This window comes from Narcine bancroftii, chromosome 4 (assembly GCF_036971445.1).
Source record: "Narcine bancroftii isolate sNarBan1 chromosome 4, sNarBan1.hap1, whole genome shotgun sequence".
Classification (NCBI taxonomy): domain Eukaryota; kingdom Metazoa; phylum Chordata; class Chondrichthyes; order Torpediniformes; family Narcinidae; genus Narcine; species Narcine bancroftii.
In genome coordinates this window covers 56,980,668-57,006,690 of record NC_091472.1, presented here as the reverse complement: position 1 = coordinate 57,006,690, position 26,023 = coordinate 56,980,668, and the positions used below count along the sequence as shown (strand labels likewise).

At 38.2% G+C, this 26,023-nt stretch overlaps 1 protein-coding gene across 4 annotated transcripts in view; it reads left to right on the top strand.

The window, feature by feature from the left end:
- lpgat1 (lysophosphatidylglycerol acyltransferase 1) overlaps window positions 1–26,023 on the top strand; it is a 101,181-nt gene that overhangs the window by 407 nt on the left and 74,751 nt on the right. For 2 of the 4 annotated variants that reach the window (XM_069931351.1, XM_069931352.1), the window contains exons 2-5: window positions 156–357; window positions 1,820–2,080; window positions 18,734–18,852; window positions 22,781–22,876. In XM_069931351.1, coding sequence (XP_069787452.1) covers window positions 1,843–2,080; window positions 18,734–18,852; window positions 22,781–22,876 — 453 coding nt within the window. In that variant the 5' untranslated portion in view covers window positions 156–357; window positions 1,820–1,842. The remainder of the gene's footprint in view (window positions 1–155; window positions 358–1,819; window positions 2,081–18,733; window positions 18,853–22,780; window positions 22,877–26,023) is intronic. The other 2 variants (XR_011355727.1, XM_069931350.1) reach the window with 1 other exon arrangement.

The window sequence follows — 26,023 nt, the reverse complement described above, 5'->3', positions numbered from 1 at the left end:
TGATCGGCTTCAAAGAAGATATCATAGGCTTGATTATTTTTTTGCAAAATTGGGGATGGCACTGAGTAAGAGAAGGGCTAGTTAGCCACTTGTTAGGGTCATTGCGAACAAAATAATGGCACTGTATTCATTTCATGTCTTATCATTCTTGTCAGGACATGAGTGAAGAAACCAGCTTCTTCTTGGCCCAGTGGCTCCAGACAGCTGCTACTTATCCTCGTTACATCTATGAGTAATGGCCCAGACGATCCGTCCATGAGCCCCCAGCACCCACAATAGTAACCGCTCGGCGTCCTCTCTGTTTGCTTCATCTCTCTCCTATCCATTTACAGAGACCACGGTTCACAAACAACATCGGTAAGATTGTCTTTGACACTCCTCTTCGAATGAGGCTTTAGATATTCCAGTTTTGTTGTTGTTCGACCTCATTTCCCAAAACGTGCCCATGGAATGAATTCAGTGGAAAATCTAAAGTGTGAAGTAAGTTACTTTTGTAGCCACGACCGAGGAATAAAGTGCGCCCTAGCGCGTGCAAACGGCAAGTTTCGACTTCCAGGACTTGTCGGCTGAAATTGTAAATTTAGTCCACATTTTGTTTTTGTCTTTTGTAATCTAAGTGTGCATTTTTTTTAAAACAACGACCTTAAGGGGAGAGAAATAAAAACAAATTGGACGTGTACCATTTCAAAATTATGTTGTATCTTCAGCTTCAAGTTTGTTTTCATCAGTGAACATTTGAAACTTTTTTTCTAATCAGTGATTTTTTTTTTAGTATTCCTTCCCACAGGTCTACATAGCATAGTTCTCGTTATTGCCAGTGTTAGGTAAGGCTTATTACGCTTTCACAAAAAAAGTTATTACAGAGTGGTTAATATTTCACGAATCGCATTTAGCTTGTGAGATAAGGGGGTATTGTTTCGAGTTTACCATCTACTTCCAAACAAATATTCCTCCGAACCCCAAAACGTATTGATCGCCACCTTTGGTGTTTGACAACGTCAAGGGAGTGTAAAAGATTCACGAACGAACCCCCTCCCTCCACTTCTCCTTCTTTTCATGGATCGTATCCTGACGCTTTGTTCCTTAGTTATGAAGATCTAGTCCGTGCTCCTCAGTATCATTCTGAGTTTGGTCATTATGCTTCAGTGCAAGTTTTAGAAGCTCCACTCCACTCAGTTGCGTAATTGAGTTCTAACAGCAGTTTGTTTTGCTCCGTGTTCCAGCAACTGCAGCCTCTCTTGTATCTCTATTCCAAAGAATTTCATAACCTCGATTTTTAATGTCTTGGAAAGTAAATGGATTATTCTATGTTCAGCATGTTTTGCTGTATTGATTGGGGCATCCCCCTGCAATTCTTAGTCAACTCTAAAACTTGAGTGCAGATCAGATTCATGTAGTGGAATCTAACTACAGCTAGGCATGATTCAGTAATATTTCTTCTAATAAAACTTTATTTTTGAGGAGATTTATGTCTGATGTATTTGCTTATGAATAGAATAGATTTTTGTTTAATGCAGATACTATTTTGCTTCCGAGATGCCCTTGCTTGGCATTGTCAACACTGTTGCTATTGAACTTTGTATCCTGCAGTTCAGTATTGCAAGAATAAGCAAATATTTTTTAAACTATGGCTGGTTTTAGGATGCTATGAATACCAAGATTCTTAACAGAGATGCCATTATAGATCCTTTTGTAGTCTAATCTGTTACGTTATTGCCAGTCGTATAAAACTTTGTTAACTCGGCAATGTCAATTTAATTGCTATGTCTTTGCATATTTTGTCATGGATTTAATGTTCTTCAATTCATTGTTTCTACAGGACCAGGCAGAGGAGGTAGAAGCATGGCAATAACTCAGAAAGAAATACTACACGGCAGCTGGATATTGGTGAAAGGGGCAATCCGATTTGCTTTTATGGTCATCAACAATTTGGTTGCCATTCCATCCTATGTTTTGTATTTCCTTGCCCTCCAGCCATTGAAATTATTTGATCAGAAGCTGTTCTGGCGTGTAGAAGGAATAATGTTCAAATGGCTGCTGGCTATGGTATCATCTTGGGGTTGGACAGCAGGTTATACAGGTAAGATTTTGGGAATATACAGTACTAAATGAAATACATTTTCATGTTTTGGTAGCAGTTGTATCTGAGTGAAACCTAGATTTACTTTTGGATTGATAATTTGCACTTCTCAAAACCTGCTCTCATCTATACTGTCTTTGGAAAGATTCATGGATAACTTGGTCCAGTAGTTGGGTTGCAATAAGATTGAGAATATTTGCACATATTTTTAATGTTTTGTTTATCTGGGCAATGTCCAATTCCACTTGGCATCTTGTCTTGACCCTCCTGAATAAAATGAGGGACTTGTGGAGAAATTTACAGGGACTGCAAAAGGTAAACTTCTGTTGCTTTCTATAACAAAATTAACTTCTAAACAGCAATAGGTAAAGTTACAACTTTTCATAACGAGCTGCACCATCTTACCTACTGGAAATGCAAGAGATTACAAATGCTGAAATCTGGATTGGTTCGTTCTCAATTCTTCAATCACCTCCTGGTCCTTGTACAACCCCTCTCACCCTGCTTTCCTTTTCCTAGCTACCTCTGGACTCTGTCTTGGCAAAGGCTTCCAACCCAAAGAGCCAAATATACTTTTTGTCCACTGCGAGAGGTTTGAGCGAGTGGAGTTGTTCTAGTGAACCGGTGCGGACTCAAAAGGCTGACATGGCCTGTTTCCACTCCGTAAATGGTTATATGCTCCATTTGCTTGGTTCCTGCAGCAGATTGTTTTGCATCCTAACCCAAAAGAATTTATTCTTTTGGACTAATGCAATGCATTCATAATACAAGTCAAAAGTCAGATAGGAGTACAGGTCTTTGCAAAATCTTCCACTAAATCCATGCTTTGTAACTATTCTTTGCCTTTGTTTCTATCAGATATATATGGAGTATCTTGATTTGTTAAAAGTCTGCTTTTCCTGTTTTGTATGGAACATCAACTTTAGGCTAGTAGTGTACTCAAAAGACCTATGTCCCTGGTTCGGAAATTAGCCATGAGTAATTGTAAAGAAGGCGATCCTCTATAACCTTTATCTAATTGCTGTAGTGAAATTGTTAAATTAACTTTCAATTGTGGAGAAAAATGAACATGTTAGCAGATCTTCAGTTGCATGAGAATCCATCTTTTTGCATCAAAAATCAAAATGAAGAACTGTTGGAAATATTCAGCAAGTTAAGATATAGATTTGGAGAAAATGGTTAATGTCTCTGGTCCCCTGAAGCTTCTGTTGGCATTTCTATGGTTGAAAATACTAACGCTTGTAATTATGTCTCAGAAATATGTATAGAAATGCAAGATATTGAAGGGCAAAAAAAAATGTTATTTGGAAATGGTTAGCATTTATTGACATTGTGCAATTAGACTTGCCACAGGTCATTGTGATTATATTGTTTAAACTTGCAGTATCCCATTACTTGCAACATTGAACCATGAGTTTGAATCTCCCTATCATAGCAGGAATTTTAATGAAAGCATGATGGCAATCATGAAACTTGTACAGAAACCAAACTAGTTCACTAAAATAGTGAAGGAAATCAATCTGATAGTTCCTTGATTTGCAACCCACCAATGTTTTAAACACTGAACTGCCTTCTCAGTGGGCTATAAGGAATGAAAGGTAAACGCTATAATTACCAGGAACCTCCACAGCCATTCAACAAATTTAAAATATTTTTTTTTTGTGATCATAATTGGACTTTGAAAGAGAAATTACTTTTTTTTTATCCATCTTTATGATCTCACTTGTCTACAGCCCTTAAATATTTCTTTTTGCCTTTAATCGTCAACTAAAAATTTGTTCCTCTTTACAACACATTTGGGCAGTCCTTGCTTATGTAATCTCAGCCAGCTCAACTACTACTTTCCCTGGATTTTCTTTCCTTACACTGCCTTTAGGACATAATATGGACAAACAGAATTGTCTTCCCTACTTAAACAGCTGGAGTCATGCTCTACCTCGCCACCATGTTTTGATCTATTATCATATTGCTTATTCAATATCCCATCTTAGTGAGCCATAATTTCTCGAGGGGGAAACATTGGATCAGCAAATCATCTAGTTGACCAGAGTCATCTCTGAGCCCTTGACATCTATTCTATTTTCTTGCCTAATCTGTCACTTAAGCCAGATTAGCAATTTGTTGTTTTTCATTCCAAATTAAACTTTCAATAAAAAAACTGGTGTTTCTTGGTTTTTGTTCTTATTTCAGCCCTTCTGTTCCTGCTGTGTATCTGGAATGAGGTGTCAGAGGAAGCTATCAAAGGAAGTACTTTGGACATGAAAGGCTTGGAAAATAGGAGCCAAATGCAGGCAATTGGGACTAGCCCAGAATGTTAATGTGGTTGGTCTGGCTGAAGAGCTTGTTCCATGTTCTGTAGCTCTTTATGAATCTTCTGGTTGGTGTCTTGTGAATTTCAGCTCATTGAAAACTACTGCCTTTGTCAAATTCTATCAAATAATCATCTTTGTTGACCTGCATTGCCTTTCTTCCAGTTATAATGCCTTTGTCCTCATCTTTGGTACCTACTCATACTACACTATTTACAGTAAAACCCCTGGTATCCAGCAAGTATGGGGATTGGTAGATGCTGGGTAAGTGTATTTTCCGGTTGCTTGAGAATTATTCTTACAATACTTAACCAATACAGCTGAATTAAGAATAAAAAGTTTAAAAGACAAAGACAGCATGGTTGGCAAAGCGCTTAGCGCTGCGCCTTTACAGGACCAGTGGTCGGACCAGGGTTTGAATCCTGCACTGTCTAAGGAATTTGTATGTTCTTCCTGTGTCTGAGTGGGTTTTTCCCGAGGGCTCCAGTTTCCTCCCACAGTTCAAAATGTACCAGGGGTGTAGGTCAATTTTGTGTAAATTGAGCAGCACAAACTTGTGGGCCAAAGTGGCCTGTTACCATGCTGTATATCTAAATTTAAAAAATACTATGCTGTACTTGCACTGAACAATCTTCATTTGAATGAATACATATGAACCTTAAAGCATTTTATTTTATTTTCGTTCACATTCTTTGAAAATATTTAACTGTCACAGCATCCACAGGTTCCTCTTTCCCCCCCCCCCCCACCACCACCCCCTTCACTCCACTGAGCTGCCTGAAAGATGAACAATAACATAATGGATAATTAACTTCCCCTTCCCCAAGTTTACAGATAAAGCCTCCAACTTTTAATAAGCAGGGATGAGGAGACACTTTAAGAGAGTCACCCCAATGGCGAGTGGCATTAACTTTGGCGACGTCATTGCTGTTTCACATAACAGGGCAGCACACTTGACGTAGTGGTTAGCACAATGCCTTTATAGCTCCAGCAATTGGGATTAGGGTTTGAATCCTGCGCTGTTCATAAGGGGTTTATATGTTCTCCCCATGCCTGCATGGGTTTTCCTCCCACTATTCGAAAGTACCAAGGTGAAGGTTAATTGGGTGTAAATTGGGTGGCATGGACTTGTCGGCTGAAATGAACTGTACTGTATGTCTAAATTTAAAATAAATTTTTAAAAATGTCAACACCTCCTCTGAGAAAAGCATGACCAAGGCACTCTGGTGCCTGGATATTTGCTCCCATCTTCACTCAAGGTTTATGTTACTTCAGAGAACATTTACTTTTACAATTTTTTTTAACCTATTATGTACTTATTTAATTTTTTTTAAATCCTCTTTTTGTCAGTTGCTTGAGGCTGCTGGTTGCTTGAATTCCTGATACCAGGGGTTTTACTGTATTTAATTATTTGAACAAATATTTTCTCTTGCTTGCACAATCTCTTCTGCTTGGGTAGCTGCTGGGAGAATGTGGTTCTGCATAATTGCTGACCAATTTGTTTCTTTTAACTGAAACACAATGTTTAATATTTTCATTCAATACTTTTATTTAAAAAATTAGTTGGAGAATGGGAAGTAGTTAACGATAGTCAGCTTTCTGTGAATTTGTTTATCCTTTTTTGAATTTTTTTTGCACAGTAATATACTGTTGTAAGTGTACTCCACTCAGTTTCCATGGTTTTGAAGTGAGAGTACTACTTGGCAACATTCCATGACATTTTGGCAAGTACAATGTGTGGACTTCCAATTTTCTTTCCATACTAAAATTCTATAGTGAGTTCATCTGACCCAAGGGAAGAACTACTGGCGTTGAACGCAGGAGCTCTCCTAGGTTAATACTTGCCAGTTATGTTAACATTTTTTTCTAATGAGCTTGAATATTATTTCATTTTTTGCTAGATGAGCATAATGCAAAGCACTGATTGAATTGCAGAATTTTGGATTCATTATAGGACTTAAATAAATAGTGAATGTGTGCAAAACTAGTGAGAAGTGAAGCAAAATTTGAGGGCTATTGAGGAAATTTCTATTGACAATAGCTCCAGTAAATTTATGACAAATAACTAAAAGATAAGCCTATTCCAAATTTTCATACTACTGTACTAAATGTTTAACTGTTACATCTCCAACATAGGCTCTGTTGTCTCTTATTTTCTTTCAATCTTTTTATTAATCATATTATAGGCTCTGTGGTCTCTAACTACTTTACTCAATGGGTGTTATGCCAGTTACTTTCTAATTTTATTTCATTTTTTTAATTCTAGTTATCACTTCTAATTCTTTCAACTGTGCTACTCTGGTTATGACCACATTCACAGGCTATGTCTAAAGTTGGCCTAAGGGCTTGTCTCTTAATCACAAACATGCTGACTAAAATACCTGTCTGACATTTCAGCTGGTTATTTTGATCATTCAGCAATCTATTAGTCAACTGAAAGTACAGATAAAATAATTAATTCTATATCTTGAATAATTCTGTCTGACATCATCTCCTCTGATATTTCAACAGTTTGTTCATGTGTCTTCAGAATCAGAAGTTGTTGTCTTGAACAAATCACGAAATTCAGTGTTTTGCGGCAGCCCCATAGAGCAAACATTCCTATTATAAACCATCTTACAACAATAAATAGAAAAGAAAAATAATAGTGCACAAAAAGTAAGGCAGTGTCTTTGGTTCATTGATTATTCAGGAATCTGATGGCGGCAGGGAAGAAACTGTCCTTGTGCTGCTGAGTGCTTGTCTTTAGGCTCCTGTACCTTTTCCTCTGGGTTGTGGGGGTCTTTGAGGATAGAGGCTGCTTTTTTAAGACACCGCCTTGTGTAGATGTCCCTGATGGAGTGAAGTATGGTGCCTGTGATGTCACAGGCTGAGTTAACAGCCCCATGGAGTTTATTCTTGTCCTGAGATTTGGCACTTCCATACCAGACTTTGATGCAAACTGCCAGATGCTCTCCACAGTACTGTATAAGTTTTTGAGGGTCTTCGGCAACATACTGAATCTCCTCAAACACCTCACAAAGTATAGCTGCTGGCATGCCTTCGTTTGTGATTGCATCCACATGGAGGCTCCAGGGCAAATCCTTGGAGATGTTGACACCCAGGAATTTGAAGTTCTTGACCCTCTCCATGGTTGACCCCTCGATGAGGACTGGGTCATGCTCTGTTGACTTACTGAAGTCCATAATCACCACCTTAGTTTTGCTGACATTGAGCGCAAGGTTGTTGGTGTGACACCATTCAACGAGCTGATCTCTCTGTCTCCTGTATGCTTCCTCATTGCCGTTTGTGATTCTGCCAACAACTATGGTGTCATCGACAAATATAGATGGCATTGTGCCCAGTAACAGGCCGCTTTCGGGTGTTCTGATAGAAGATTAGGCGCCTGCAGGCGTGGCTAGAGGAGTTCAGCTAGCACGTTTAGGTGGCCACGGAATGGACAGCTTTCTGGCACCTAAACGTGCCAGCTGACTGCTAGCCGTCTAGCAGTGAAAGCTGGCTACTCCGGAAAGGTGCTTAGTCCCACCCACGCTGACCTCATGTCATAGCAGCGTGTCAAGGCATGCCTGACAAACAGCTCAGGCATTACTTGACTCCCACTACCGGTCTCCTCTCCACCCCCCCACCCTTGCCCACCCACCTGCCACTCTGTCTCCTTCCCTCTTCCCCCCACCCCACCCTCGCCTGTCTGACTGCCGTTGCCACTGCCAGTCTCCCTCTCCCCACCCCCGAACGGCAGCAGTAACGGGAGTCGGGGGGGGGGGTGGGGACCAGCAGTGGCAACGGTAGTCGGACGGTCGAGGGTCGGGGGGGGGGGGGGGGAGACCGGCAGCGGGAGAGGGTGCAAAATAAAATTTGAAGAAGTCTACTTTAGTCTGGCTTCCTTGTCTCAGGAGTCGATAGCTGATGATGTCACCGTGATGTCATCAGCCTGTCCCATGGCAGCTTGGCCGCTTTCAGCTGCCATAATCGATACTCCGAGCAGGATAGTTATACCTCTTGGCGAAGGGTTAGATGAGTAACCTTCCAGGCTGGCTTTTCTGGTTTCAGATGGCCATACAGGAATATTCTGTGCAGCTTTACAGTCAAGCTTTGTGGCCACCTGAAAGTGGCTACAGTCATGGGTGAATAATGAGTAGAACAGTGGGCAAAGCATGCATCCTTGGGGTTTATAATCATTGAGGAGGAGACATTGTTTCCAATTGTACTGACTGTGGCCTTCTGATGAGAAAGTCAAGGATCCAGTTCATAGGCGGGTGCAGAGACCCAGAGTTTGGAGCTTCTTGACCAGCACTGAGGGAATGATGGTTTTGAAGGCCGAGCTGTAGTCCATGTGAAGCAGCAGTTTGTATGAATTGCTGTTTTTGAAGTGATCCGGAACTGAGTGGAGAGCCAGCAATATTACATTTGCTGCTGGGCGATTGTGACGACGGGCAAATTGCAGTGGGTTAGATACGTGCCATGGCCAGCCTCTCGAAGCATTTCATCATCGTAGAAGTTAGCGCCACGAGGTGATAGTCATTACGGCAGCTCCCACTGGTTTATTTGGGCACTGGGATGATTGAAGCAGGGGGTACCTCTGACTGTAGCAACAGGAGGTCTTGTATGATTACATGCTTGACCTTGAAATTTTAATGTTTTTCTAATCTCATTTTCTTTCATCTCTTCAGTTTCTTGACTTGTATTATCTTGATCAATCTAATTTCATACTTGTGAAATGGTCTTTCATCTTTTATTCTGCTTGTTGATTATTTTCTACATTGCAAGTTTTTATTCTGCTTTCCAATGCAAGATGAAATATAAATTGTATTCTTTATTGTCCCATGACCTTGATCAAAGCTGTTCATCTTCTGAATGTTAATCTTTGTTTTCGAGTATGGCAAAATGGGAGTGAAAACATACAGGGTTTGCAGGTTAATTGGGATATTAGGGCAGTACGGGCTTGTGGGCCAGAAGGACCTGTTACTGTGCTGTCTGGGGAAAAAAAAAAAAAATTCAGTGTATTAAGTGCAATATTGTGGGTCGAAGGTCTGTACTGTTTTGGAATATTTTGCGTTCTGCTTCCTAACTGGAATAATCATTTGTGCTTTTTTGTTAAAACACCTCATGAATGTAACAATTGAGCATCCATCAAAATAAATACACATTAATGGAATTCAACATGTAATGTGATGGCCAGCAACCAAGTGTTTCTGTTTTGCATCTTCAATCAAGAAAAAAGTAATTTATAGCTCCTTTACAACTAATAATTAGCAATTGAGGAACAATTGGAATTTGGCAAGGGGAAATCCATATATACTGATTGTAAATTGAGTAAAATTAAGGATTACAGAGCAGTTAAAACTCTTCATAAATGTACTTTGAACACTTGTTTCTGCAAAACAGTGATCACTCAGCATGTAATCCAAGTATTCTTCATTGAGTTCATCATAAAGTCTCTTCATTCCAACAATGTCTGCATTTTACACATTTAGAAAAAATGCAGCCACGCAAGAGAAAAAAAATGTTTTATGCTGATCTTTTAATGATACTTCATTGTTTTCTTCTGGGGAACTTTCTCATTAATACTTTTATAAGGCTAGTTTCTCGTTCATGTAAGATGAGTAGCTGTTATTAAGCCAATCTGCTTGGGGCTGGCCTGCTGCCAGAATACCCCTAAGTCACTCAGTCTTCCCAATAGGTGGTTTTTCAGGCACGGATCAGTATCAGCACCAAATAATGTAAAATATAATGCTATTGTTGTTTCAGGAAAATGACCTTGATGGGTTCATGTAACAGTGTTGAGTTATCTATAGGTAGGAGATTATGGTTGAGGGGGAAATCTTGGCCAAAGAGAATATTCTAATACCTGAGCAAGTGGAACATTTCATTTACAGCTTCTTCTAAACTCTAACATCAGCCCCTATTGCATTTTCTATGTTGAGACATAAATCGATTATAATCCACTTCAAAAACAGCCAAGATAAAGTTTCAGGGAACCAAAAAAAGGAGGTCCAATAGGATAGCTGTATTGTTATGGATGCAAGAAGCTAGTTTCTCTCAGATCAGGAATGGAGTGTATTGATTTACAGTTACATCCTGGTTTAGTGCTTCATTTGTACTAGTTTTTTGTTTTACAGATTCTTGGTTTGCAAACAATTTTTCTACTTGCTGATGTTCTGTATTTTGAAAAAAATTGCATTATAATTTCTGAAATGTTCAGTTTGGCCAAAAAGAACACAAAGCAATGAAATTAAATCTTGCCACACAACCTCTTGTCAACAGTACTGACTTGCATTAATGCAATCTCATTGCTATGAGGCAAATAGATATAGATATAATGCAAAATAGTGGATTAAACTCATTTTTGTTCTAGTTTATTGCTCTCAATAAAAACATTGGTCAGCATTGAGCCATCAGTCAACTGCAAAACAGCAAGGTCAGGTGTCATAAAGAAAACCTGTATTGTGGATATCGGAATGAGTAACAGAGAGAGAATGGTAATGTTTGGCAATTATGGGACACCTGATCAACCTAGATTGGAGGTTACCAAGTTGCCTTTCCTGCTATGCCTGAAGTTTTCCTACCCCTCGTTTCAATATTTTTCTAATTGTATACAATGAATCCATGATGGGCAGCCTGAGCGAACAATTTTTTAAAAAGTTTTTCCCCCTTCCCCCCCCCCCCCATGCTCACAACCATCTTTAACTTTACTATTGCTCAATTACAGATTGTTAGCATTAGTTATCCGCTAACAAGATTTAGGTGAAAATTGAGTAGGACTTGATCCTGCTCAGATTCGTGGAAAAACATGCAATGGGGGCTGGGGGAGAAGAAGAATTAGAAATGCTTTGAGGATTTCTTGGTTTTGGTTTTATTTTGGGTCTCACTTTCCCTATTTGTTCCTTGGATTTTTTTTCTACTTTTTAAATACAGCTGATGGCAGGAAATTGTGAGATTTTAACAACAATATGAGATTCAGACTATGATGTCAGTTTTCTTTGATTGGGTTGCATGTGGCATGTCTGTCTTCATGTTTTATAATTAACTTCAATAGGTTGTGATGTATTGATGTGATAATCTAATCATTTGTGTACATTTGAGTCTAGCCAAAGAGCTGAAACTTGAGAACAGCATAGTTTATCTTCATGGTACAAATTGATTTGCTAATGTTGCTGTACTCTCCATTGGGTTAGGTTTTGTGCTGTTTTTGTTTCCAACACCATTCATTGCAGTCCTTGCCTCTATGTACAATGGCAGGTCTTTAATGTAGCTCTTCATAATAATTCTCTAATAACAACAGAAATGCTGGAGGAACTCAGCAAGTCCAACAGTGTCCATAGGAGGCAAAGACATATCACTGACATTTTGGGCCTGAGCCCTTCGTCAAGGTATCAGTTTAAAAAAAAAGAGGCATGTGTATTTAAAAAGGCTGGGGAAAAGGGAAGAATGGGAGAGAAAGGAGTACAGACCAACAAACAAAAGGTGTAAATTCGATATGATGAGAGGAAAAATGAGAATTGATTGGGGAGGGGGAGTTGGTCTCTGAAAAGGGAAGAGAGAAAGAGGCAGAGCAAGAGGAAAGGAGACGTGGGGGGAAGGAGGGTGGGGGGAGGGTGGTGATTAACAGAAACTGGGGGTTAATGTCATCCAGATGGCATTCTAACGTTACACATTATTCCATTATCCCTTAATTTCCCCAAGTTAACTGAAAATCTTTTGACCCCTATCTTGTGCACATTCAACAACTGAGCATGTATGCTTTGGATGAAGAACTTTCTTTTGCCTCTCAGGCAAAAATGGCACAGCCTGTGTTCTGAGAATATCCTTGCAGCTGTTGCCTTGGCAAGAGCCCTTGGGAATTTTTGTTTTGCAAGTTCATCTCTAAGCTCTATAAAACATAGCCTGAGTATACATAATCTATTATCCTCTCAGAACAATCCACTTCCCCCAACTCTTTACTGATAACCTATTTTCTAATAAGGCGCTTTCAAGCTGCCTTCTAAAATAGGGTTAAATGGGCAATTTGCCCGGTTAGTGCCCCACTCACAAGGCAGCTTGAAAGGCTCCAAAATCAGCTGGGTCCAAGCCCTACCTCAGAGGTAGTCAGGGAACCCAGTTAAACTTACCTAGGTCACGCCCACCAGCGGCTTGAAACAAAAATGGCGACCCAGTTACTCCTGTGACATCAGAGCTTGCACACTGGCATCACGGAAACCCCAGCTGAAAAGTCTGCCGTGATCGGAGGAGGGAGAGGGGAGTCATTGCCACAGGGTGGGGGGCAGAGGGGTCTCTGCAATCGGCGGGGGGCAGAGGGGTCATCTCCTGTGGGGTGGGGGAGCATGATTGACGGTGGGGGAGGGACTGACCACTGATAGTTCGCATGATGTGCCACCTACTGCGTCATCATGGGGGCGGGTTCCCCCTTAAATTTGCAGTGTTGGTGATTTACTGGGTTGATTTTATTGGTTTTTTTCCTTCTTCCCCCCACCCCTCCCTCCACCTTTAGCCCACTAATCGCACCTAGGTCCCTGAAGGGCTACCCAGGTGCTGCAGTATAAAAACACCCTAACTTTTTTAACTGATAACCTATTTTCTCATATTAGCCTATTGACATCCTACCTGATTCTCCTAGATTCCTGTAGTCACTGTTTTTTGAACGAGATACCAATTGTTTTGCCATGTTAAGCCATGATAATTGCTCAACAAAACTGGAGCATTAACATTAAAATTTTGTTCATTGATTTTAAATTTCATGTTTTTTTTTAAGTTTTCATCTGAAATTTCAGCCACCTTAATCCTCTGTACCAAAGTATTTATTTTGTGTAAATTTATCACTGCTTTTTTTGAAAAAAAAATCTTGTTCATCTTCATGCTACTTAAACTATTCAGTATTACCATTGCTGGATGGCAAGTCTCCTGTTTAATTGATTGTTGACATTGGGGAAGGACCATAATCACTTGCTCTTTTTGGGTTGCTTTACTTCGAATATTACAGCACAATTCAGGCCCATTGACTATCTTTGTTGTGCTGACCTATATATTCCTACTAAAAAAAAAAGTAAACTCTTCCTACCTTGTAATGCTTTTCTTTTGTCCATGTGTCTAAGAGTATCTTAAATGCCACTAATGTTTCAGCCTTCACCACCACCCCGGCAAGGCATTCCAGGCACTCACACCTCTCTGTAAATAAATTGCCCCTGATATCTTCCCTAAACTTTCCTCCCTTCATTTTGTACAGATATCCTTTGTTGTTTTGATATTCCTGCCCTGGGACAAAATGAGCTGGCTGTTCACCTTCTCTATGCCCTCTCAGAATCTTGTTGACCTTACTACGCCACCTCTTAAGGTTCTTGCTCTGCTAACCTTGCCTCATAAGACTTGTTTTCCAATCTAGGCAACATCCTGGTTCATCTCCTCTGCACCCTCTTCATGCCTACAATAAGTGTGGTTTCACCAGAGATTTGTAGATTTACAACATGACCTCCTGACTCTTGAGCTCAATTGTCTGACCAATGAAGCCCAGCATCCCTTGGCCTTCCTTACTATCCTTTCAAACTGCTCGGCAACCTTGAGAGATGTATGGATTTGGAGCCCAAAGTCCCCCTGTTCATCCACACTGTTAAGTATCTGACCATTAACTTCACTGAAGTTAGTAAGGAGTGTTTTCATTTTGCTGCTGGCTTCATCATCAAACTTGTTGTCTGTAAACTCATGGTAAACAAAGCCTTCTGTTAAGTTTATTTCCTATATCTAATCACAATATTTTTCAGATTGGAACAAGACTAGAAGTTCCATTTTCTACACATTTCATAATCTTTTGTTTCCTGGGGTTAAGAGAAGGGAACAGTTTGTGTTTTGGGCCAAGTCCATAGTAGCAGTTTTTTTTGTTTGGTCCATGACGTCTCACACCTTGCAATATCTTTTTAGGACACTGTTCAATTGATCTTAATGGTGATGAGTTTATTGTTGTATGCATAAGCACAATGTACAAATCCACTGAAATTCTTATTTGCTGCAGCTAAATAGGTAGATAAGATACACCAATTACATTAGTATATCAGTATGGAAAGTGATAAAAATATTGATAGATAAATATTCACTATTTCAGTTCGTGCAAGAAAAAAAGTAGCATTTCAATAATGCATTGTTTTGTATTGTTTTGTAATTCCTTGCATTGTTTTGTAATTTACGACCTCTGCCAATCAGTACTTCTATTTAACTTACGGGGCTTGATATTTTCATGAATTGGACTCTCACATTCTGCTTGTCACTGAGTAATTTTTGTTGTGTATTTATAATACAGCAACCAAAATAATTCCAATATTTGCTTTCCTTCTCTTGTAATTCACTGAACCTTTTTTGTGTACTAAGAAGGCCAGCAGAGTATAACCTGTTGATTGTCTTCAGGGAAGTATAAAGGAATACTTGAGCCATGGAATCAAGTTGTACTCCATTCTATTAAAAAGATCATATCGGGACTTTTAACTTCAGATTCCTGGTGTCAACATTTTGGAAGACCTGGATTAAATGGAAACAGAGTTCAGGTTAACGAGTAACCATCTGAAAGGGGCAGCAAGTGTAGGAAACCTGATGTATGGTATTCTTAAACTCTACTCATCAGTAGAGATAGAGAGTGATAGTTCCTTGAGTGCATTCTAAAACCTGGCACTGTGGAACATATGCAGATTGAAATTATGGAAAAGCTATCCATAATTTTCCACTTCTCTTTAATGCAAGAGTTGTAATGGAGGACTGGGAAATGATGTCAGGTCCATTTGCAGGCCTGTTAGTTTAATCTTGGTGTCTGAAAATGATAATTGGGAGGAGAAATAAAATGAATTTAAAATTTAACTGTTAAATACTTAGCAAATTGAATTTGTGTTAATTGCTTTAGCAGTTTCCAGGAAATGTAAAGCAATATCGTGGAAGTCAGGTATGGAAAGATGGCATGCAGAACTTTGTAGCTGTAAACCATTAGAGAAAATTACATAATCTGTATTTTCCTTTTTTGTTAGGGCTGGGAGGGTCAGTTGGTGGGGTGGAATGATGAATAACACATGTATGATTTTTTGAAACAATTTTTAGAACTGAATGTTCTATTGTTGTGGCTTAAAAATATGAATAAAGTACTTTTAAAAAAAAAACAAAAGAAGAGCTGATGTTGACTCGTCGTAAACAGCTATTGATGCTGTAACCTACATTTCTAATGATTTTTCCATTGTGAGGTGGTGGGGAGGGGGTAGGAAATATCAGGAAGGAGAGGTTAAGTAAAAAATAGTAGTGTTTCAGTGTCTAGCTCATGGATGGTAACACTTTACAACGTCATCAATTCTTTTAACTTGTTTTGAAGTGATGAAAGATTGGTCCTGATAAATTTTGGACAAATCTTCTTGAGGTGTATTCTGTTTTATGATGGTGGCTTCCTTCTCACAAATATTATGATTAAAATATGTTCTTCAACTGTGGAAGCCTGATGTGCAGTAAAGTTTGGAGAATGTGTTCTGTAACATAGAAATCAGTATAATGCAGTTTAATTATCATTGATCTGTTGCTTCACCTTTTCTACATCGTTAGTTTTGATTTGGATTGAGAAGGAAAATGTTATAGCCTTCAGCTAAAGGCTGCTTTTGCCGTCGGTTTATATGGCATAGAAAATAAAGTGAAGTTTTAAATGACTGTTCCTTAACAATGGTGATATTTACTGAGACCGTGCATGGGAAATAATCCTCTTCTGAACGAGGCCAAATTAAAATATGAACTTGTTTTAGGATTTTAATTTTTAAAAAAAAATGTTGGGTGGGGATGGGTGCACTGAGGGTGAGGGGAGGAAGAGAAGGAACTGTTGATATTTCTGGTTGAGACCATAAATCAGTACTGAGTGTGCAGAGAGATGATCATAATGAAGAGGGGAGGTGGAGAAATGAGACGGTGACCAGTAGGTGATAAGTGGACTGTGAAGGATTCTGTCTCCATTTGCTCATTATCCTTCACCACTCAGTTCAATTTTTAATCTACTGGCCCTATCTCACCTATTTTCACCATGCTTTTTATACTGGCTATGTTCTCTCTCCATTCACTCCTGAGGCAGAGTCTCATTTCAAGACCTCAACAATTCCATTCCCTTTGCAGATGCAGATTCCTTCTGCACTTTGTTTTTTGCTCCACGTTCCAGCATCTGCATTCTCGTTTATCTCTACTTGCTTGAGGATGTCTCATCCTCAAAGAATAAGTCAAACAAATTAGAAATGACTTGGTTCACTCTCCACCAGCTTGTGGGTTCAAGGGATTGTAACTTTGAAATAATCAAATACATTGTAATGATTTGTTTAGACACCTGGAACTTTTTTTCTTTCATCTCGTCGATCAACAAACTAGATAATTGAGTCGTTACAGAAATTGGTTGACTTTGGTTTTGATAATGGAAGTGCAAGTATTTATACAGTAATTAATTGTTTCCCCTCCCCATCTCACTATTCCCTTTATTCACTGGTGGCAATTAGAATACCCCCTTCCATCTATTTATTTTTCGATCAATAGGAAAAAACAAGTTGTATTTCTTTAACGAACTTGTCATCCCAAAAGTGCTTCTCTGTCAGTGGCGTACATGAAATATAGTTGTGGAAATGCAGAGAAATAGGGTCACATACAGCAATATGATTACTGTCCAAATCATCAGCTTGTTAATATTAATTGAGAGAGAAATATGGACCTACATGCCCAGGAAACTTAAATGTAGTCAATTTGAGTGGCAGAGCAATAAACATTCTGTGTGGGATAATGGTAACTGCAAATGTAGCTTCTTCTTGGAATCACAATGAAGAATTAACTGCATTGTGCCCAAAGTAAAACATGAAAGTCTGCAGACACCACGGTTGAAATAAAAACACAATGCTGGTCAAACGGTGTACTTTATAGAGCAAAGAAAACGCATAACCAGCGTTTTCAGGCTTGCCTTGATGAAGGGCTTAAGCCTGAAATGTCACTTATGTATTTTTATCTTTGATCTTTAAAGGAAGGTTTGACCTGTTGAGTTTCTCCAACATAGTTTTTACTACATTGTTCCCAAATCAATTGGGTTGAAGCCATGAGCTGGCAAATTAGTACATTTAGTTCTGAAATGTCTACAAAATAGTTTGATCCAACAGAAAGACAGAACAAAGAACTTTGTGCTGCAGAGAATGATCTTGGCCTTCAGGCCAATTTTCTCCTCCTACTTTCCTCTCTCCCTACGCACTACAACACGTGCCAGGAACAACATTCTGAGGTTGGTAAGGTGCTTACCACATGAAAACCTAGTTCAGCAGAGACTCTAATTTGAAAGTGGGTATCCAATTTGGTCTTCAATATTTACTTTGCATTTATTGTCTCAGTGATACAAAGGAATGGGAGGCAAGCTTGTAACATTCTCCTCTGTGTGCTCTTCATTGCATTAAATTTTTAAAGGTATTGTATTTTAATTCCTTACACAAGTATTCTTTACTAAGCTGGGTAGCCTGTTGTCATCTCTTGTGCCTCGGTAAATGTTACTTAGAGGTAGGCCTCTGCAATGGCAGAATGTAGTTTCTTTGTTATGGAAATTTAAAATTTTTTAAAAAAATTTTCACACTATGAACCATACTGACCAAAATGCACACAAACATTTCCCTCTTGAATATACACTGTCATTTTCTCCCCTTTTCCCCCCTCCCTTCCCTCCCTCCTTCACCCCCCCCTCCCCACCCACTCAACGTTCAACCTATATGATACATTAAACCCATTAAACAATGTCATCACACAATGAAAATAAACAAGAAATTTGTGTCTTCTACTTTTACATACTGGGTCAGTTCATTTCGTCTTCTTCTCCTTCTGTCATTTTAGGCGGTGGAGGCCCGTGGTAGGACTTCTCTGTTGTGTTCCATGTACAGTTCCCAAATTTGTTTGAATACTGTGATGTTATTTCTTAAATTATATGTTATTTTTTCCAATGGAATACATTTATTCATTTCTATGTACCATTGCTGTATTCTCAGGCTATCTTCTAATTTCCAGGGTGACATAATACTTTTTTTGCTACAGCTAAGGCTATCATAATAATTTTTTTTTGTGCTCCATCCAAATCGAGTCCAAGTTCTTTACTTCTTATATTACTTCGAAGAAAGATCTCTGGATTTTTTGGTATGTTGCTTTTTGTGATTTTATTTTGATGCAAATCCAAGTGGGACATGTAAACTGAACTGAGACATGACTTCTTTTCCCTCAAATATTTGAAGAATAAATGACAAAGGTGGGTAAAGAAAAGTAGGAACACCAAATTACTTATCTAGGTAAAATGGACTTTTTTTTCCTCTGGATTTTTTTTACTACAAATCTTCTCTCCTAGTGGTCGAATGGGGAGATGATGTAAAAGCTCTTACTGAAGATGAAACAGTGGTCTTGGTAAATCATCAGGCAACAGGTGATGTCTGCACCCTCATGATGTGCCTACAAGACAAAGGAACGGTAGGATGTTAAGACCATATTTTCTTTGTTGTAAGTTTGAATTTGACACATTTTTAGGGTGTCGGTAATATTTTGGTAGGTTGGAAATGAACTTGCAGCACACATACTCTGCAAAATGAACGACACTAACTGTGGTGTTGTATGTAGTATTTGAAGGGATCCAGAAAACATTTATTGCATTTTCTATACTAAAATGGAAAAGACCTGTCCATGGACAGAGTTGACTTGTTATTTTGAAGAGCATGCTACATTTTGAAATCATTTACATTCTTTCTGGAACAAACACAAGCAGTCTTTTTCCAAATGTGATTAGTTTCTTCAGCGTTCTCTGTCTGTCAAGGCTCTTCCAGTTATGAAGAAAGTGATCATGGCCTCTTGCTGCTTCACACTTTGGCATACGGTCAGTCGGTCTGATTTATGTCCTGATTGATTCTAAAAATATACTTTCCTTAAAAAGGGGAAGCCCATCTAGAAACCCTGTGTCATTTTGAAATCTGTCTCTCTGCCTCTTTAAATGACTTCTGCTTGATTCATGCTATGATGACCCCCCCCCCCCGTGAATTTTCCACCAAGACTTCACCTTGTTACTTAATTGCGTTTTTTTTTTGAGCTTTACATTGCTTTTTAATTTTGTCCCAAAGTCCCAAACAATAACTCACTGGATTCCAAGTATTTTAAAGCTCAGCAGGGTATCAGGTGAAAGATTCATGCTAGACTTCTCAATACCTTTCTTGTTCTATTAAGTTGCTTTACTGGTGAACTCGGAGATTCCTCTTCAAGATGGGTGGTCCACGCAAATTTCTGTGGGCATCGGACAAAATGTTCCACATAGATGACCTCCATATTTAAAAATCATACAATATTAATAAGTTCAAGTTTATTTTTAATCATGCATTTGTCAAGTACAGCTGGATGAAACTGTGTTCTTTGGTTCTCGCTGTAAAATTATGCAAACACATAAAAAGACCTAGCACACATTTACAAGCAATTTGTATGAAGTACATTTATAAAAGTAACTAAAGTTAAATAATAGATTCTTGGAGGGTTTGTATGAGCAGTTCATCAGTCATTCATCAATCTCACTGCCCATGGGAAGAAGCTGTTTCTCATCCTGGTGGTTCCCACCAATGTGGGGGTGGGGGGGGAGGGGGCAAGACACCATTGATCCTCTCTGCTGCTCTTATGATCCTGTAGATTTTTAAAATTTCCTCTTTAAATATTTCCTATTTACCTTGAATTCTAAACTGTAGCTTTACTCAATCTTTCAGTAGTCTTCATAGTCAATTAACATAATCGAAAGCAAAAATATTTTGTATTTATAAGAGAATACATGCATTTTCACTGCCTTTCCTACACAGTTTATAATCCTATTAATTGTAGTTGAATGCCATTGAATACAAATCTATAAAATCAATCTGGTGTTTTTTTTTTTATCGATGCATTATAATTTACTCTAAAACTAATCTGAAAGCTCACCATGTGATCTGATTATTCTCATGTTTCACATTTCAGCCAACAGTTCATCAAGTGTCTGGCACAAATGACCATGAATGAAATTTGTTAGTGAAAATTGCCACAAGTGCACAGTACTGGCCTTTTCCAACAAGAAGGACTCTGATCCCCTCTCAATGATGTTCAAACTTGCAACTTGTCTAATCTGCTGCAGTAATTAAAGTGAGATATCACCCTTAGTTCGTAAATGAACGATAAGCTATTTGTACATGTGGCAGACTAGGTATTCTGTGTGAGTGCATCAGCATCTGACAACACAATCTTTTTTTAATCACAAGGTACAAGTCATTTGGGTGAAAGAATATTGTCTACTTGTTTAGAAAAGTACAGAGCCAGCTTTTGAAGCCTAGGGGGTGTACTCTAAAGACATAACTATCCTTGACTGATACAGCTATTATATGGGCAATTTGGGAGGTGCATTAAGTGTAGAGAATAGATGGTGATTGGGTGAATTGAATTTGCCATGCATTTTAAAGGACAACAGTAGCAATTTTTGACACTTCATCAGATATATGCCATTGTTAAACTGCACTCAAATTGGATTGAGCCATAGTGTACAGCACGAAAACAGACCCTTTGGCTCACTGAGTTCACAATAACTATTAACTTTACACTAATCTCATTCTATTCTCACATTTCCATTAACTTCCCCCACATTCCTCCATTCACCAACCCATAATTCTTTGGGTTTGTAGAAGCAAACCAGACAAAACTTGCACAGTTACACAGATAACCTGAAAACCTCATGGACAATATTGAAGGAGCTGGAGTTGAGATTGGAGAATCTTATCATCCTATAATCTCCAGTGGTCATCAGTTGGATCATTGGATGAGGCGAAACTTCTGCAGTTTTTTGCCTCTTGATGTCAGATTACCTGAATACTGGTAAATGTTCTAAGAAGACCTTGGAGATGGAATGTTATGGATCACCCATTCAGCCGTTCTAGTTAAAATGTTTGCAAATGCATCAGTTGTATTTTTTTTTTGAACTCTGGTATTATTTGAGGATGAAGGTGTTTATTGGAGACACTACCCTCAGATGATTAATTATTCATTACAAATTGTGATTTGATGCTTTTTGGCATCTTTGGTGGGGGGGGGGTTTAATTTCTGGTGCATATCTATGACATCCATATCCATAATTAAGCAATTGTTAGTTATTCCCTTGCATTTTCTTTCTCCACCTGTTGTAAACCCTGTCCAGCAATATACCAAGAGTAGTCAACTCAGTCTAATGTGACTGTTAAGAGTCATTTGGTGAATATAATTGAACTACTCATCAATTTGTTCGCCCATTTGGCTGTTTTGCTTCTATTTTATATAGGCAAATTCCTCTGCAATTTATTTCAAAACAGCTTGGTTTCCTCAATCATCTTCCTCTTCAAATGACTGGGAAATCTTCCAATTTCTAGACTGGTACTTTTAGATTAATTTTCTTCCTGTAAGTAAAGCACTAAAATTGTGCTTACTGAGAAATGAAAAGGGTTTAGGTAACTATTTTTCTAGGTATGTGAGTGCTTCTTTATAAACCAAAAAATGCGAGATATTCAACAGGTTCACATATAATACAACCATGATGTTGCTTTTTCTTGCAGGTGTGGCAGAATTACCACAAAATGTTAGTGCAACAATAAACTACACAGCGTAAACATGTAAACAGTTTATATTTTTGCACTACCAATGAGGTCAGCCCTATATTAGAGATCAACCCCAGTTTTCAGAAGTTGCAAAGGTTGAGTTTATACAGTAAATGTTGAGTTTATACAGTAAAATCCCTGTTATCCAGAATTCAAGCAGCCAGCAAAAAATTGCTGAAAATAAATGGGTAAAAAATATGCAGATTGAAAATTGACATACCTTGCTGTTAGTTCTCCATTCACACAACATGCAGTCTCAAGCAACCAGAAAACTTGCTTATCTACCATTCCCTGCAGTTGCAAAATACCAGAGGTTTTGCTGTATTTTAAAAAAGGCTGAACCTGAAAAAGAAAGGAAGATGAGAAAAGTGGATGACAAAGTAGGAAATTCAGAATTTATTGTTGTGAACCAGTCATGAAATTCATTGTTTTTGCAGCAGCGTCAAAATGGCAACATTCGTATAAACCACCTTAAATAAATGAAACGAAGTCTGTGGTAGCAGAACAATTTTTCTGGAGGTGCTAAGGAGGAAAGCCTCTTGAGCTATCCTTTGGAATGTCATGTGATTTTTAAATAGGAAAGACATTAGATGCAGTTCTGTGGAACGAGTAAATATACTGTTGTTTTCATCCTCAAAGGACTCCTAATTAGCTTATGCTTTCCAAGTAGCTTCTTCTGGGAACTTCTAATGTAACCTTAATTACTGAGTACTTCCAGAAATTGACCTCAATGCTTTCATTTTATCGTGCTGAACTATTTGTTTTTGTTCATCCAACAGGTAGTTTGTCACATGATGTGGCTAATGGAATATATTTTTAAGTTTACAAACTTTGGTGTTGTTTCTCTCATCCATGGGGACTTCTTCATCAAGCAGGTGAGGGGAAATATTTGCCTTGCTAATTAATTGCACACATCTTTGTGATTATTCCAAGAGAAAAAAGTTGGCAGGCATCCAAACAAAAGGGAAGGGGAAGCAAAGGCAGGAGGTAAAGAAGGGAGGGAGGGGACAGCAGTGATCAAATGGACAAGGGATGAGTGGAGGAGGAAGGAAGAGAGGATAACTGGAAGGGAGCGGGGGGGGGTTGGGGGGAGGGAGAAAGAGGAGAGCAGGTTAGAAGAAACCAGAAAGTCGATGTTAATGCCTCTGGCAGGAGAGTGTCCAGATGGAAAATCAGGCGTTCCTCCAATTTGCAGGTAGTCTGAGTGGGATAGTACACAAGGTCATGGATAGACACATGAGTATGGAAGTGTGACTAGAATTGAAATGGTTAGCTACTGGAGGTCTCTGTTATTGTTGCGGGTAGAGCGAAGGTGCTCAGCGAAGCGATATCCCAATTTGTGCCTAGTCTCTCCAATGTAGAGGCCACGTTATGTTGGTTAATACACTTTTGCACCAAGTAGACTTGATCTTAAATTAAAATTAGAGTGGTGATACTCCAATTAAACTGCATATTATATCCAAAGCAAGGACTGGAGCTTGGTTACCCAAACTGCACAATACAAGCCAACTAAGTTGCTGAATTTGGGTTTGATATTGATCAGTTTGCAAGTGTTGTCATCATCATGTTCATTCTGTCTGACCTGAGTGTTTACACTATTTAATTGTGCTTTATTCTGACATTTCATCAATGGTTTTTATTTCATTTGTTTTTATTGTTTTTGTTTTATTATTTTATTTGTTTTTATTGTTTTTCAATGGTTTTTATTTCATTTGTATCAATAGTTTTTGTTTGAATTGTCATTATGATAGATGACTTGGTGTAGGGTGTGTTTACCTTTTTTAATTGGCGATCACACATTTCTGCAGTAACTTTCATGAATGTGGATTGTCCCAGAGGACTTGCAGCCTTAAGCTATTTTTGAAATACAGCTAATATTTGAATACCATGGGGGGGGGGGGGGGGGTGGGACGGAACAATTGTACACAGAGAACTCTCAAAGCACAAGAGACGATAGCTATGCATTTTGCATTTATTGTTGATTGAGCAGGTGGTACAAGTGGGATTTCTTCTAATGGGCCATGGTTTTATAAAATATTAGTTTGATTTGTTAGATTAAGTAGATTTAACATATACGAAAGAACTTTCAGTTCTGCACTGTCATCGAATAAAATTTTTGAGCATATTGGATTCCAGTCCACAATTTTGTAGCTTGGAGCAAAAATTTTGTAGGCAGTTCTCTTACTTTTACACATGAAAAAAATTGCATTTAAGTTTGTAGTAAAGTTGGTTATTGAGTTCATTGTTTTTGGTAATGCTAGTTTGATGCTTGGTCACTGGATGGATTTGAAAGTGTTGAATGATGGATGTGCAACATTGAGATTTTTGGAAGAGCTGGGTTGTGGTTAAATTGATGGGCGTGCTGGGATTAGTGTCTTTAGACAGCAATATTATTTATTGCTTATTTATTTACAGCAATTATTATTTATTGATGGTGGAATTACAAATTAGAATAAGAATAGTTTAGAAAGTTTTTTTGTTTTTTAAAAAAAAAGAATTATTTTGCAGTTTACTTTTGTTGAATCGATTAAGCAAAGGGAATTGTCTGAAAAATGTCAATTCCCTCAACATTCTCATCATAACAGTTTACAAGCAAGAATATGCTTTGAAGATTTATGCCATCTCAACAGTGGGAGCAAATTCAAGAGATTTGGTTTATTTTGATAGCAACTGTTTTCCATCAACTCCCAAACTCAACCAGAGAACTTACTTTCAGAATATGAAGCACACAGTAGATTATTTAGTGTGTTTTCTCACTTTCAGTGCTAGCGGGAGGATTGCAGCGCAAGATGAATGTTCTGTTAGAATTCTAGAAAGCAGATTTTTGAGTGCTGGGTGAAAAGAAAAGCAAGTGCATAAATTAAAATAATTTAAACATGATGGAGAAACTTCTTATAAAGGTGGTAATTATTTAAAATCGATGATTAAAAATAAAGTTAGAGAATCTCAATTAACATTCTGATTTTTTTTCTATATGAGGAATTGAACAAAAAGTAACATTTTTAGTTTGTGTAAATTGGTCCTTTAAAATTCTACTAATTCAAATGAATAGATATTGTGAATCTATTTATGCAGGTGATAAGATTAAGATGTGTTTTCGTGCATCTGAAGCTAGTAAATTAAGCAGATTAATAAAACGGTGGTAAAATATGACTATACATTTGAGTACTTGAAATACTTTTAATTTTTTTTAATAGTATTAAGGACAGTGAACATTCATTCATGGACTTAACCACCTTGGAAATCCTGGCATTCAAATTGTGAATTTAGCAACATAGCCAGATTGTATGCATTTTGTGCAATACTGTTAAAATTCAGCCCTTGGAGTTTATTGTGACAATTGATAAAGGATTTAATCAGTAAGATGAAGCTTTAAGTTTGTGAAAACCTAATTACATTGTTGCTATACTTGTATTTGGATTTGTCAGATGATAACATTGTTAATTGTAGAGATAATATTCTAACCCAAGAAGAAACTCTAATTGTTGTCTTATAATCTAATTGATGTAAATTTATTTGAGAAAATTTTGCAAAATTTTCAAATCACAATTTATAACTTCACACATTGTTCTAATTTTCTTGTTCACCTCTTCATAGTTGACTATTAAATTTCCACAATGCAAAGTAGACTTGGGAGGGGGTGGATGGTTATGTATTTCCTTGAAAGTGGCGACACAGGTAGACAGAGCAGTGAAAAAGTTTGGCAAACTTGCCTTCATTGGTCAGGGCATCAAGCACAGCATGTCATCTTTCAACAGTATAAGGTGTTGGAATACAGTGAGCAGTTCTGGTTGCCTTGCTATTAGGAAAGATGCCATTAAACTGGAAAGGGTGAGAAAAAAAGCTTCGTGTATTGTTGGGACTAGAAGTCTTAAATTACAAGAGGCTAGGTAGGCTAGGGCTCTTTTCTCTGGGATAGACGAGATTAATGAGTGACCTTGATGGAGGTATATAAAATAATGAGGGGAATAGATCAGGTGAATAATCAGTTTTCTTTTCTCCCAGAGTAGGAGAGTCTAAAA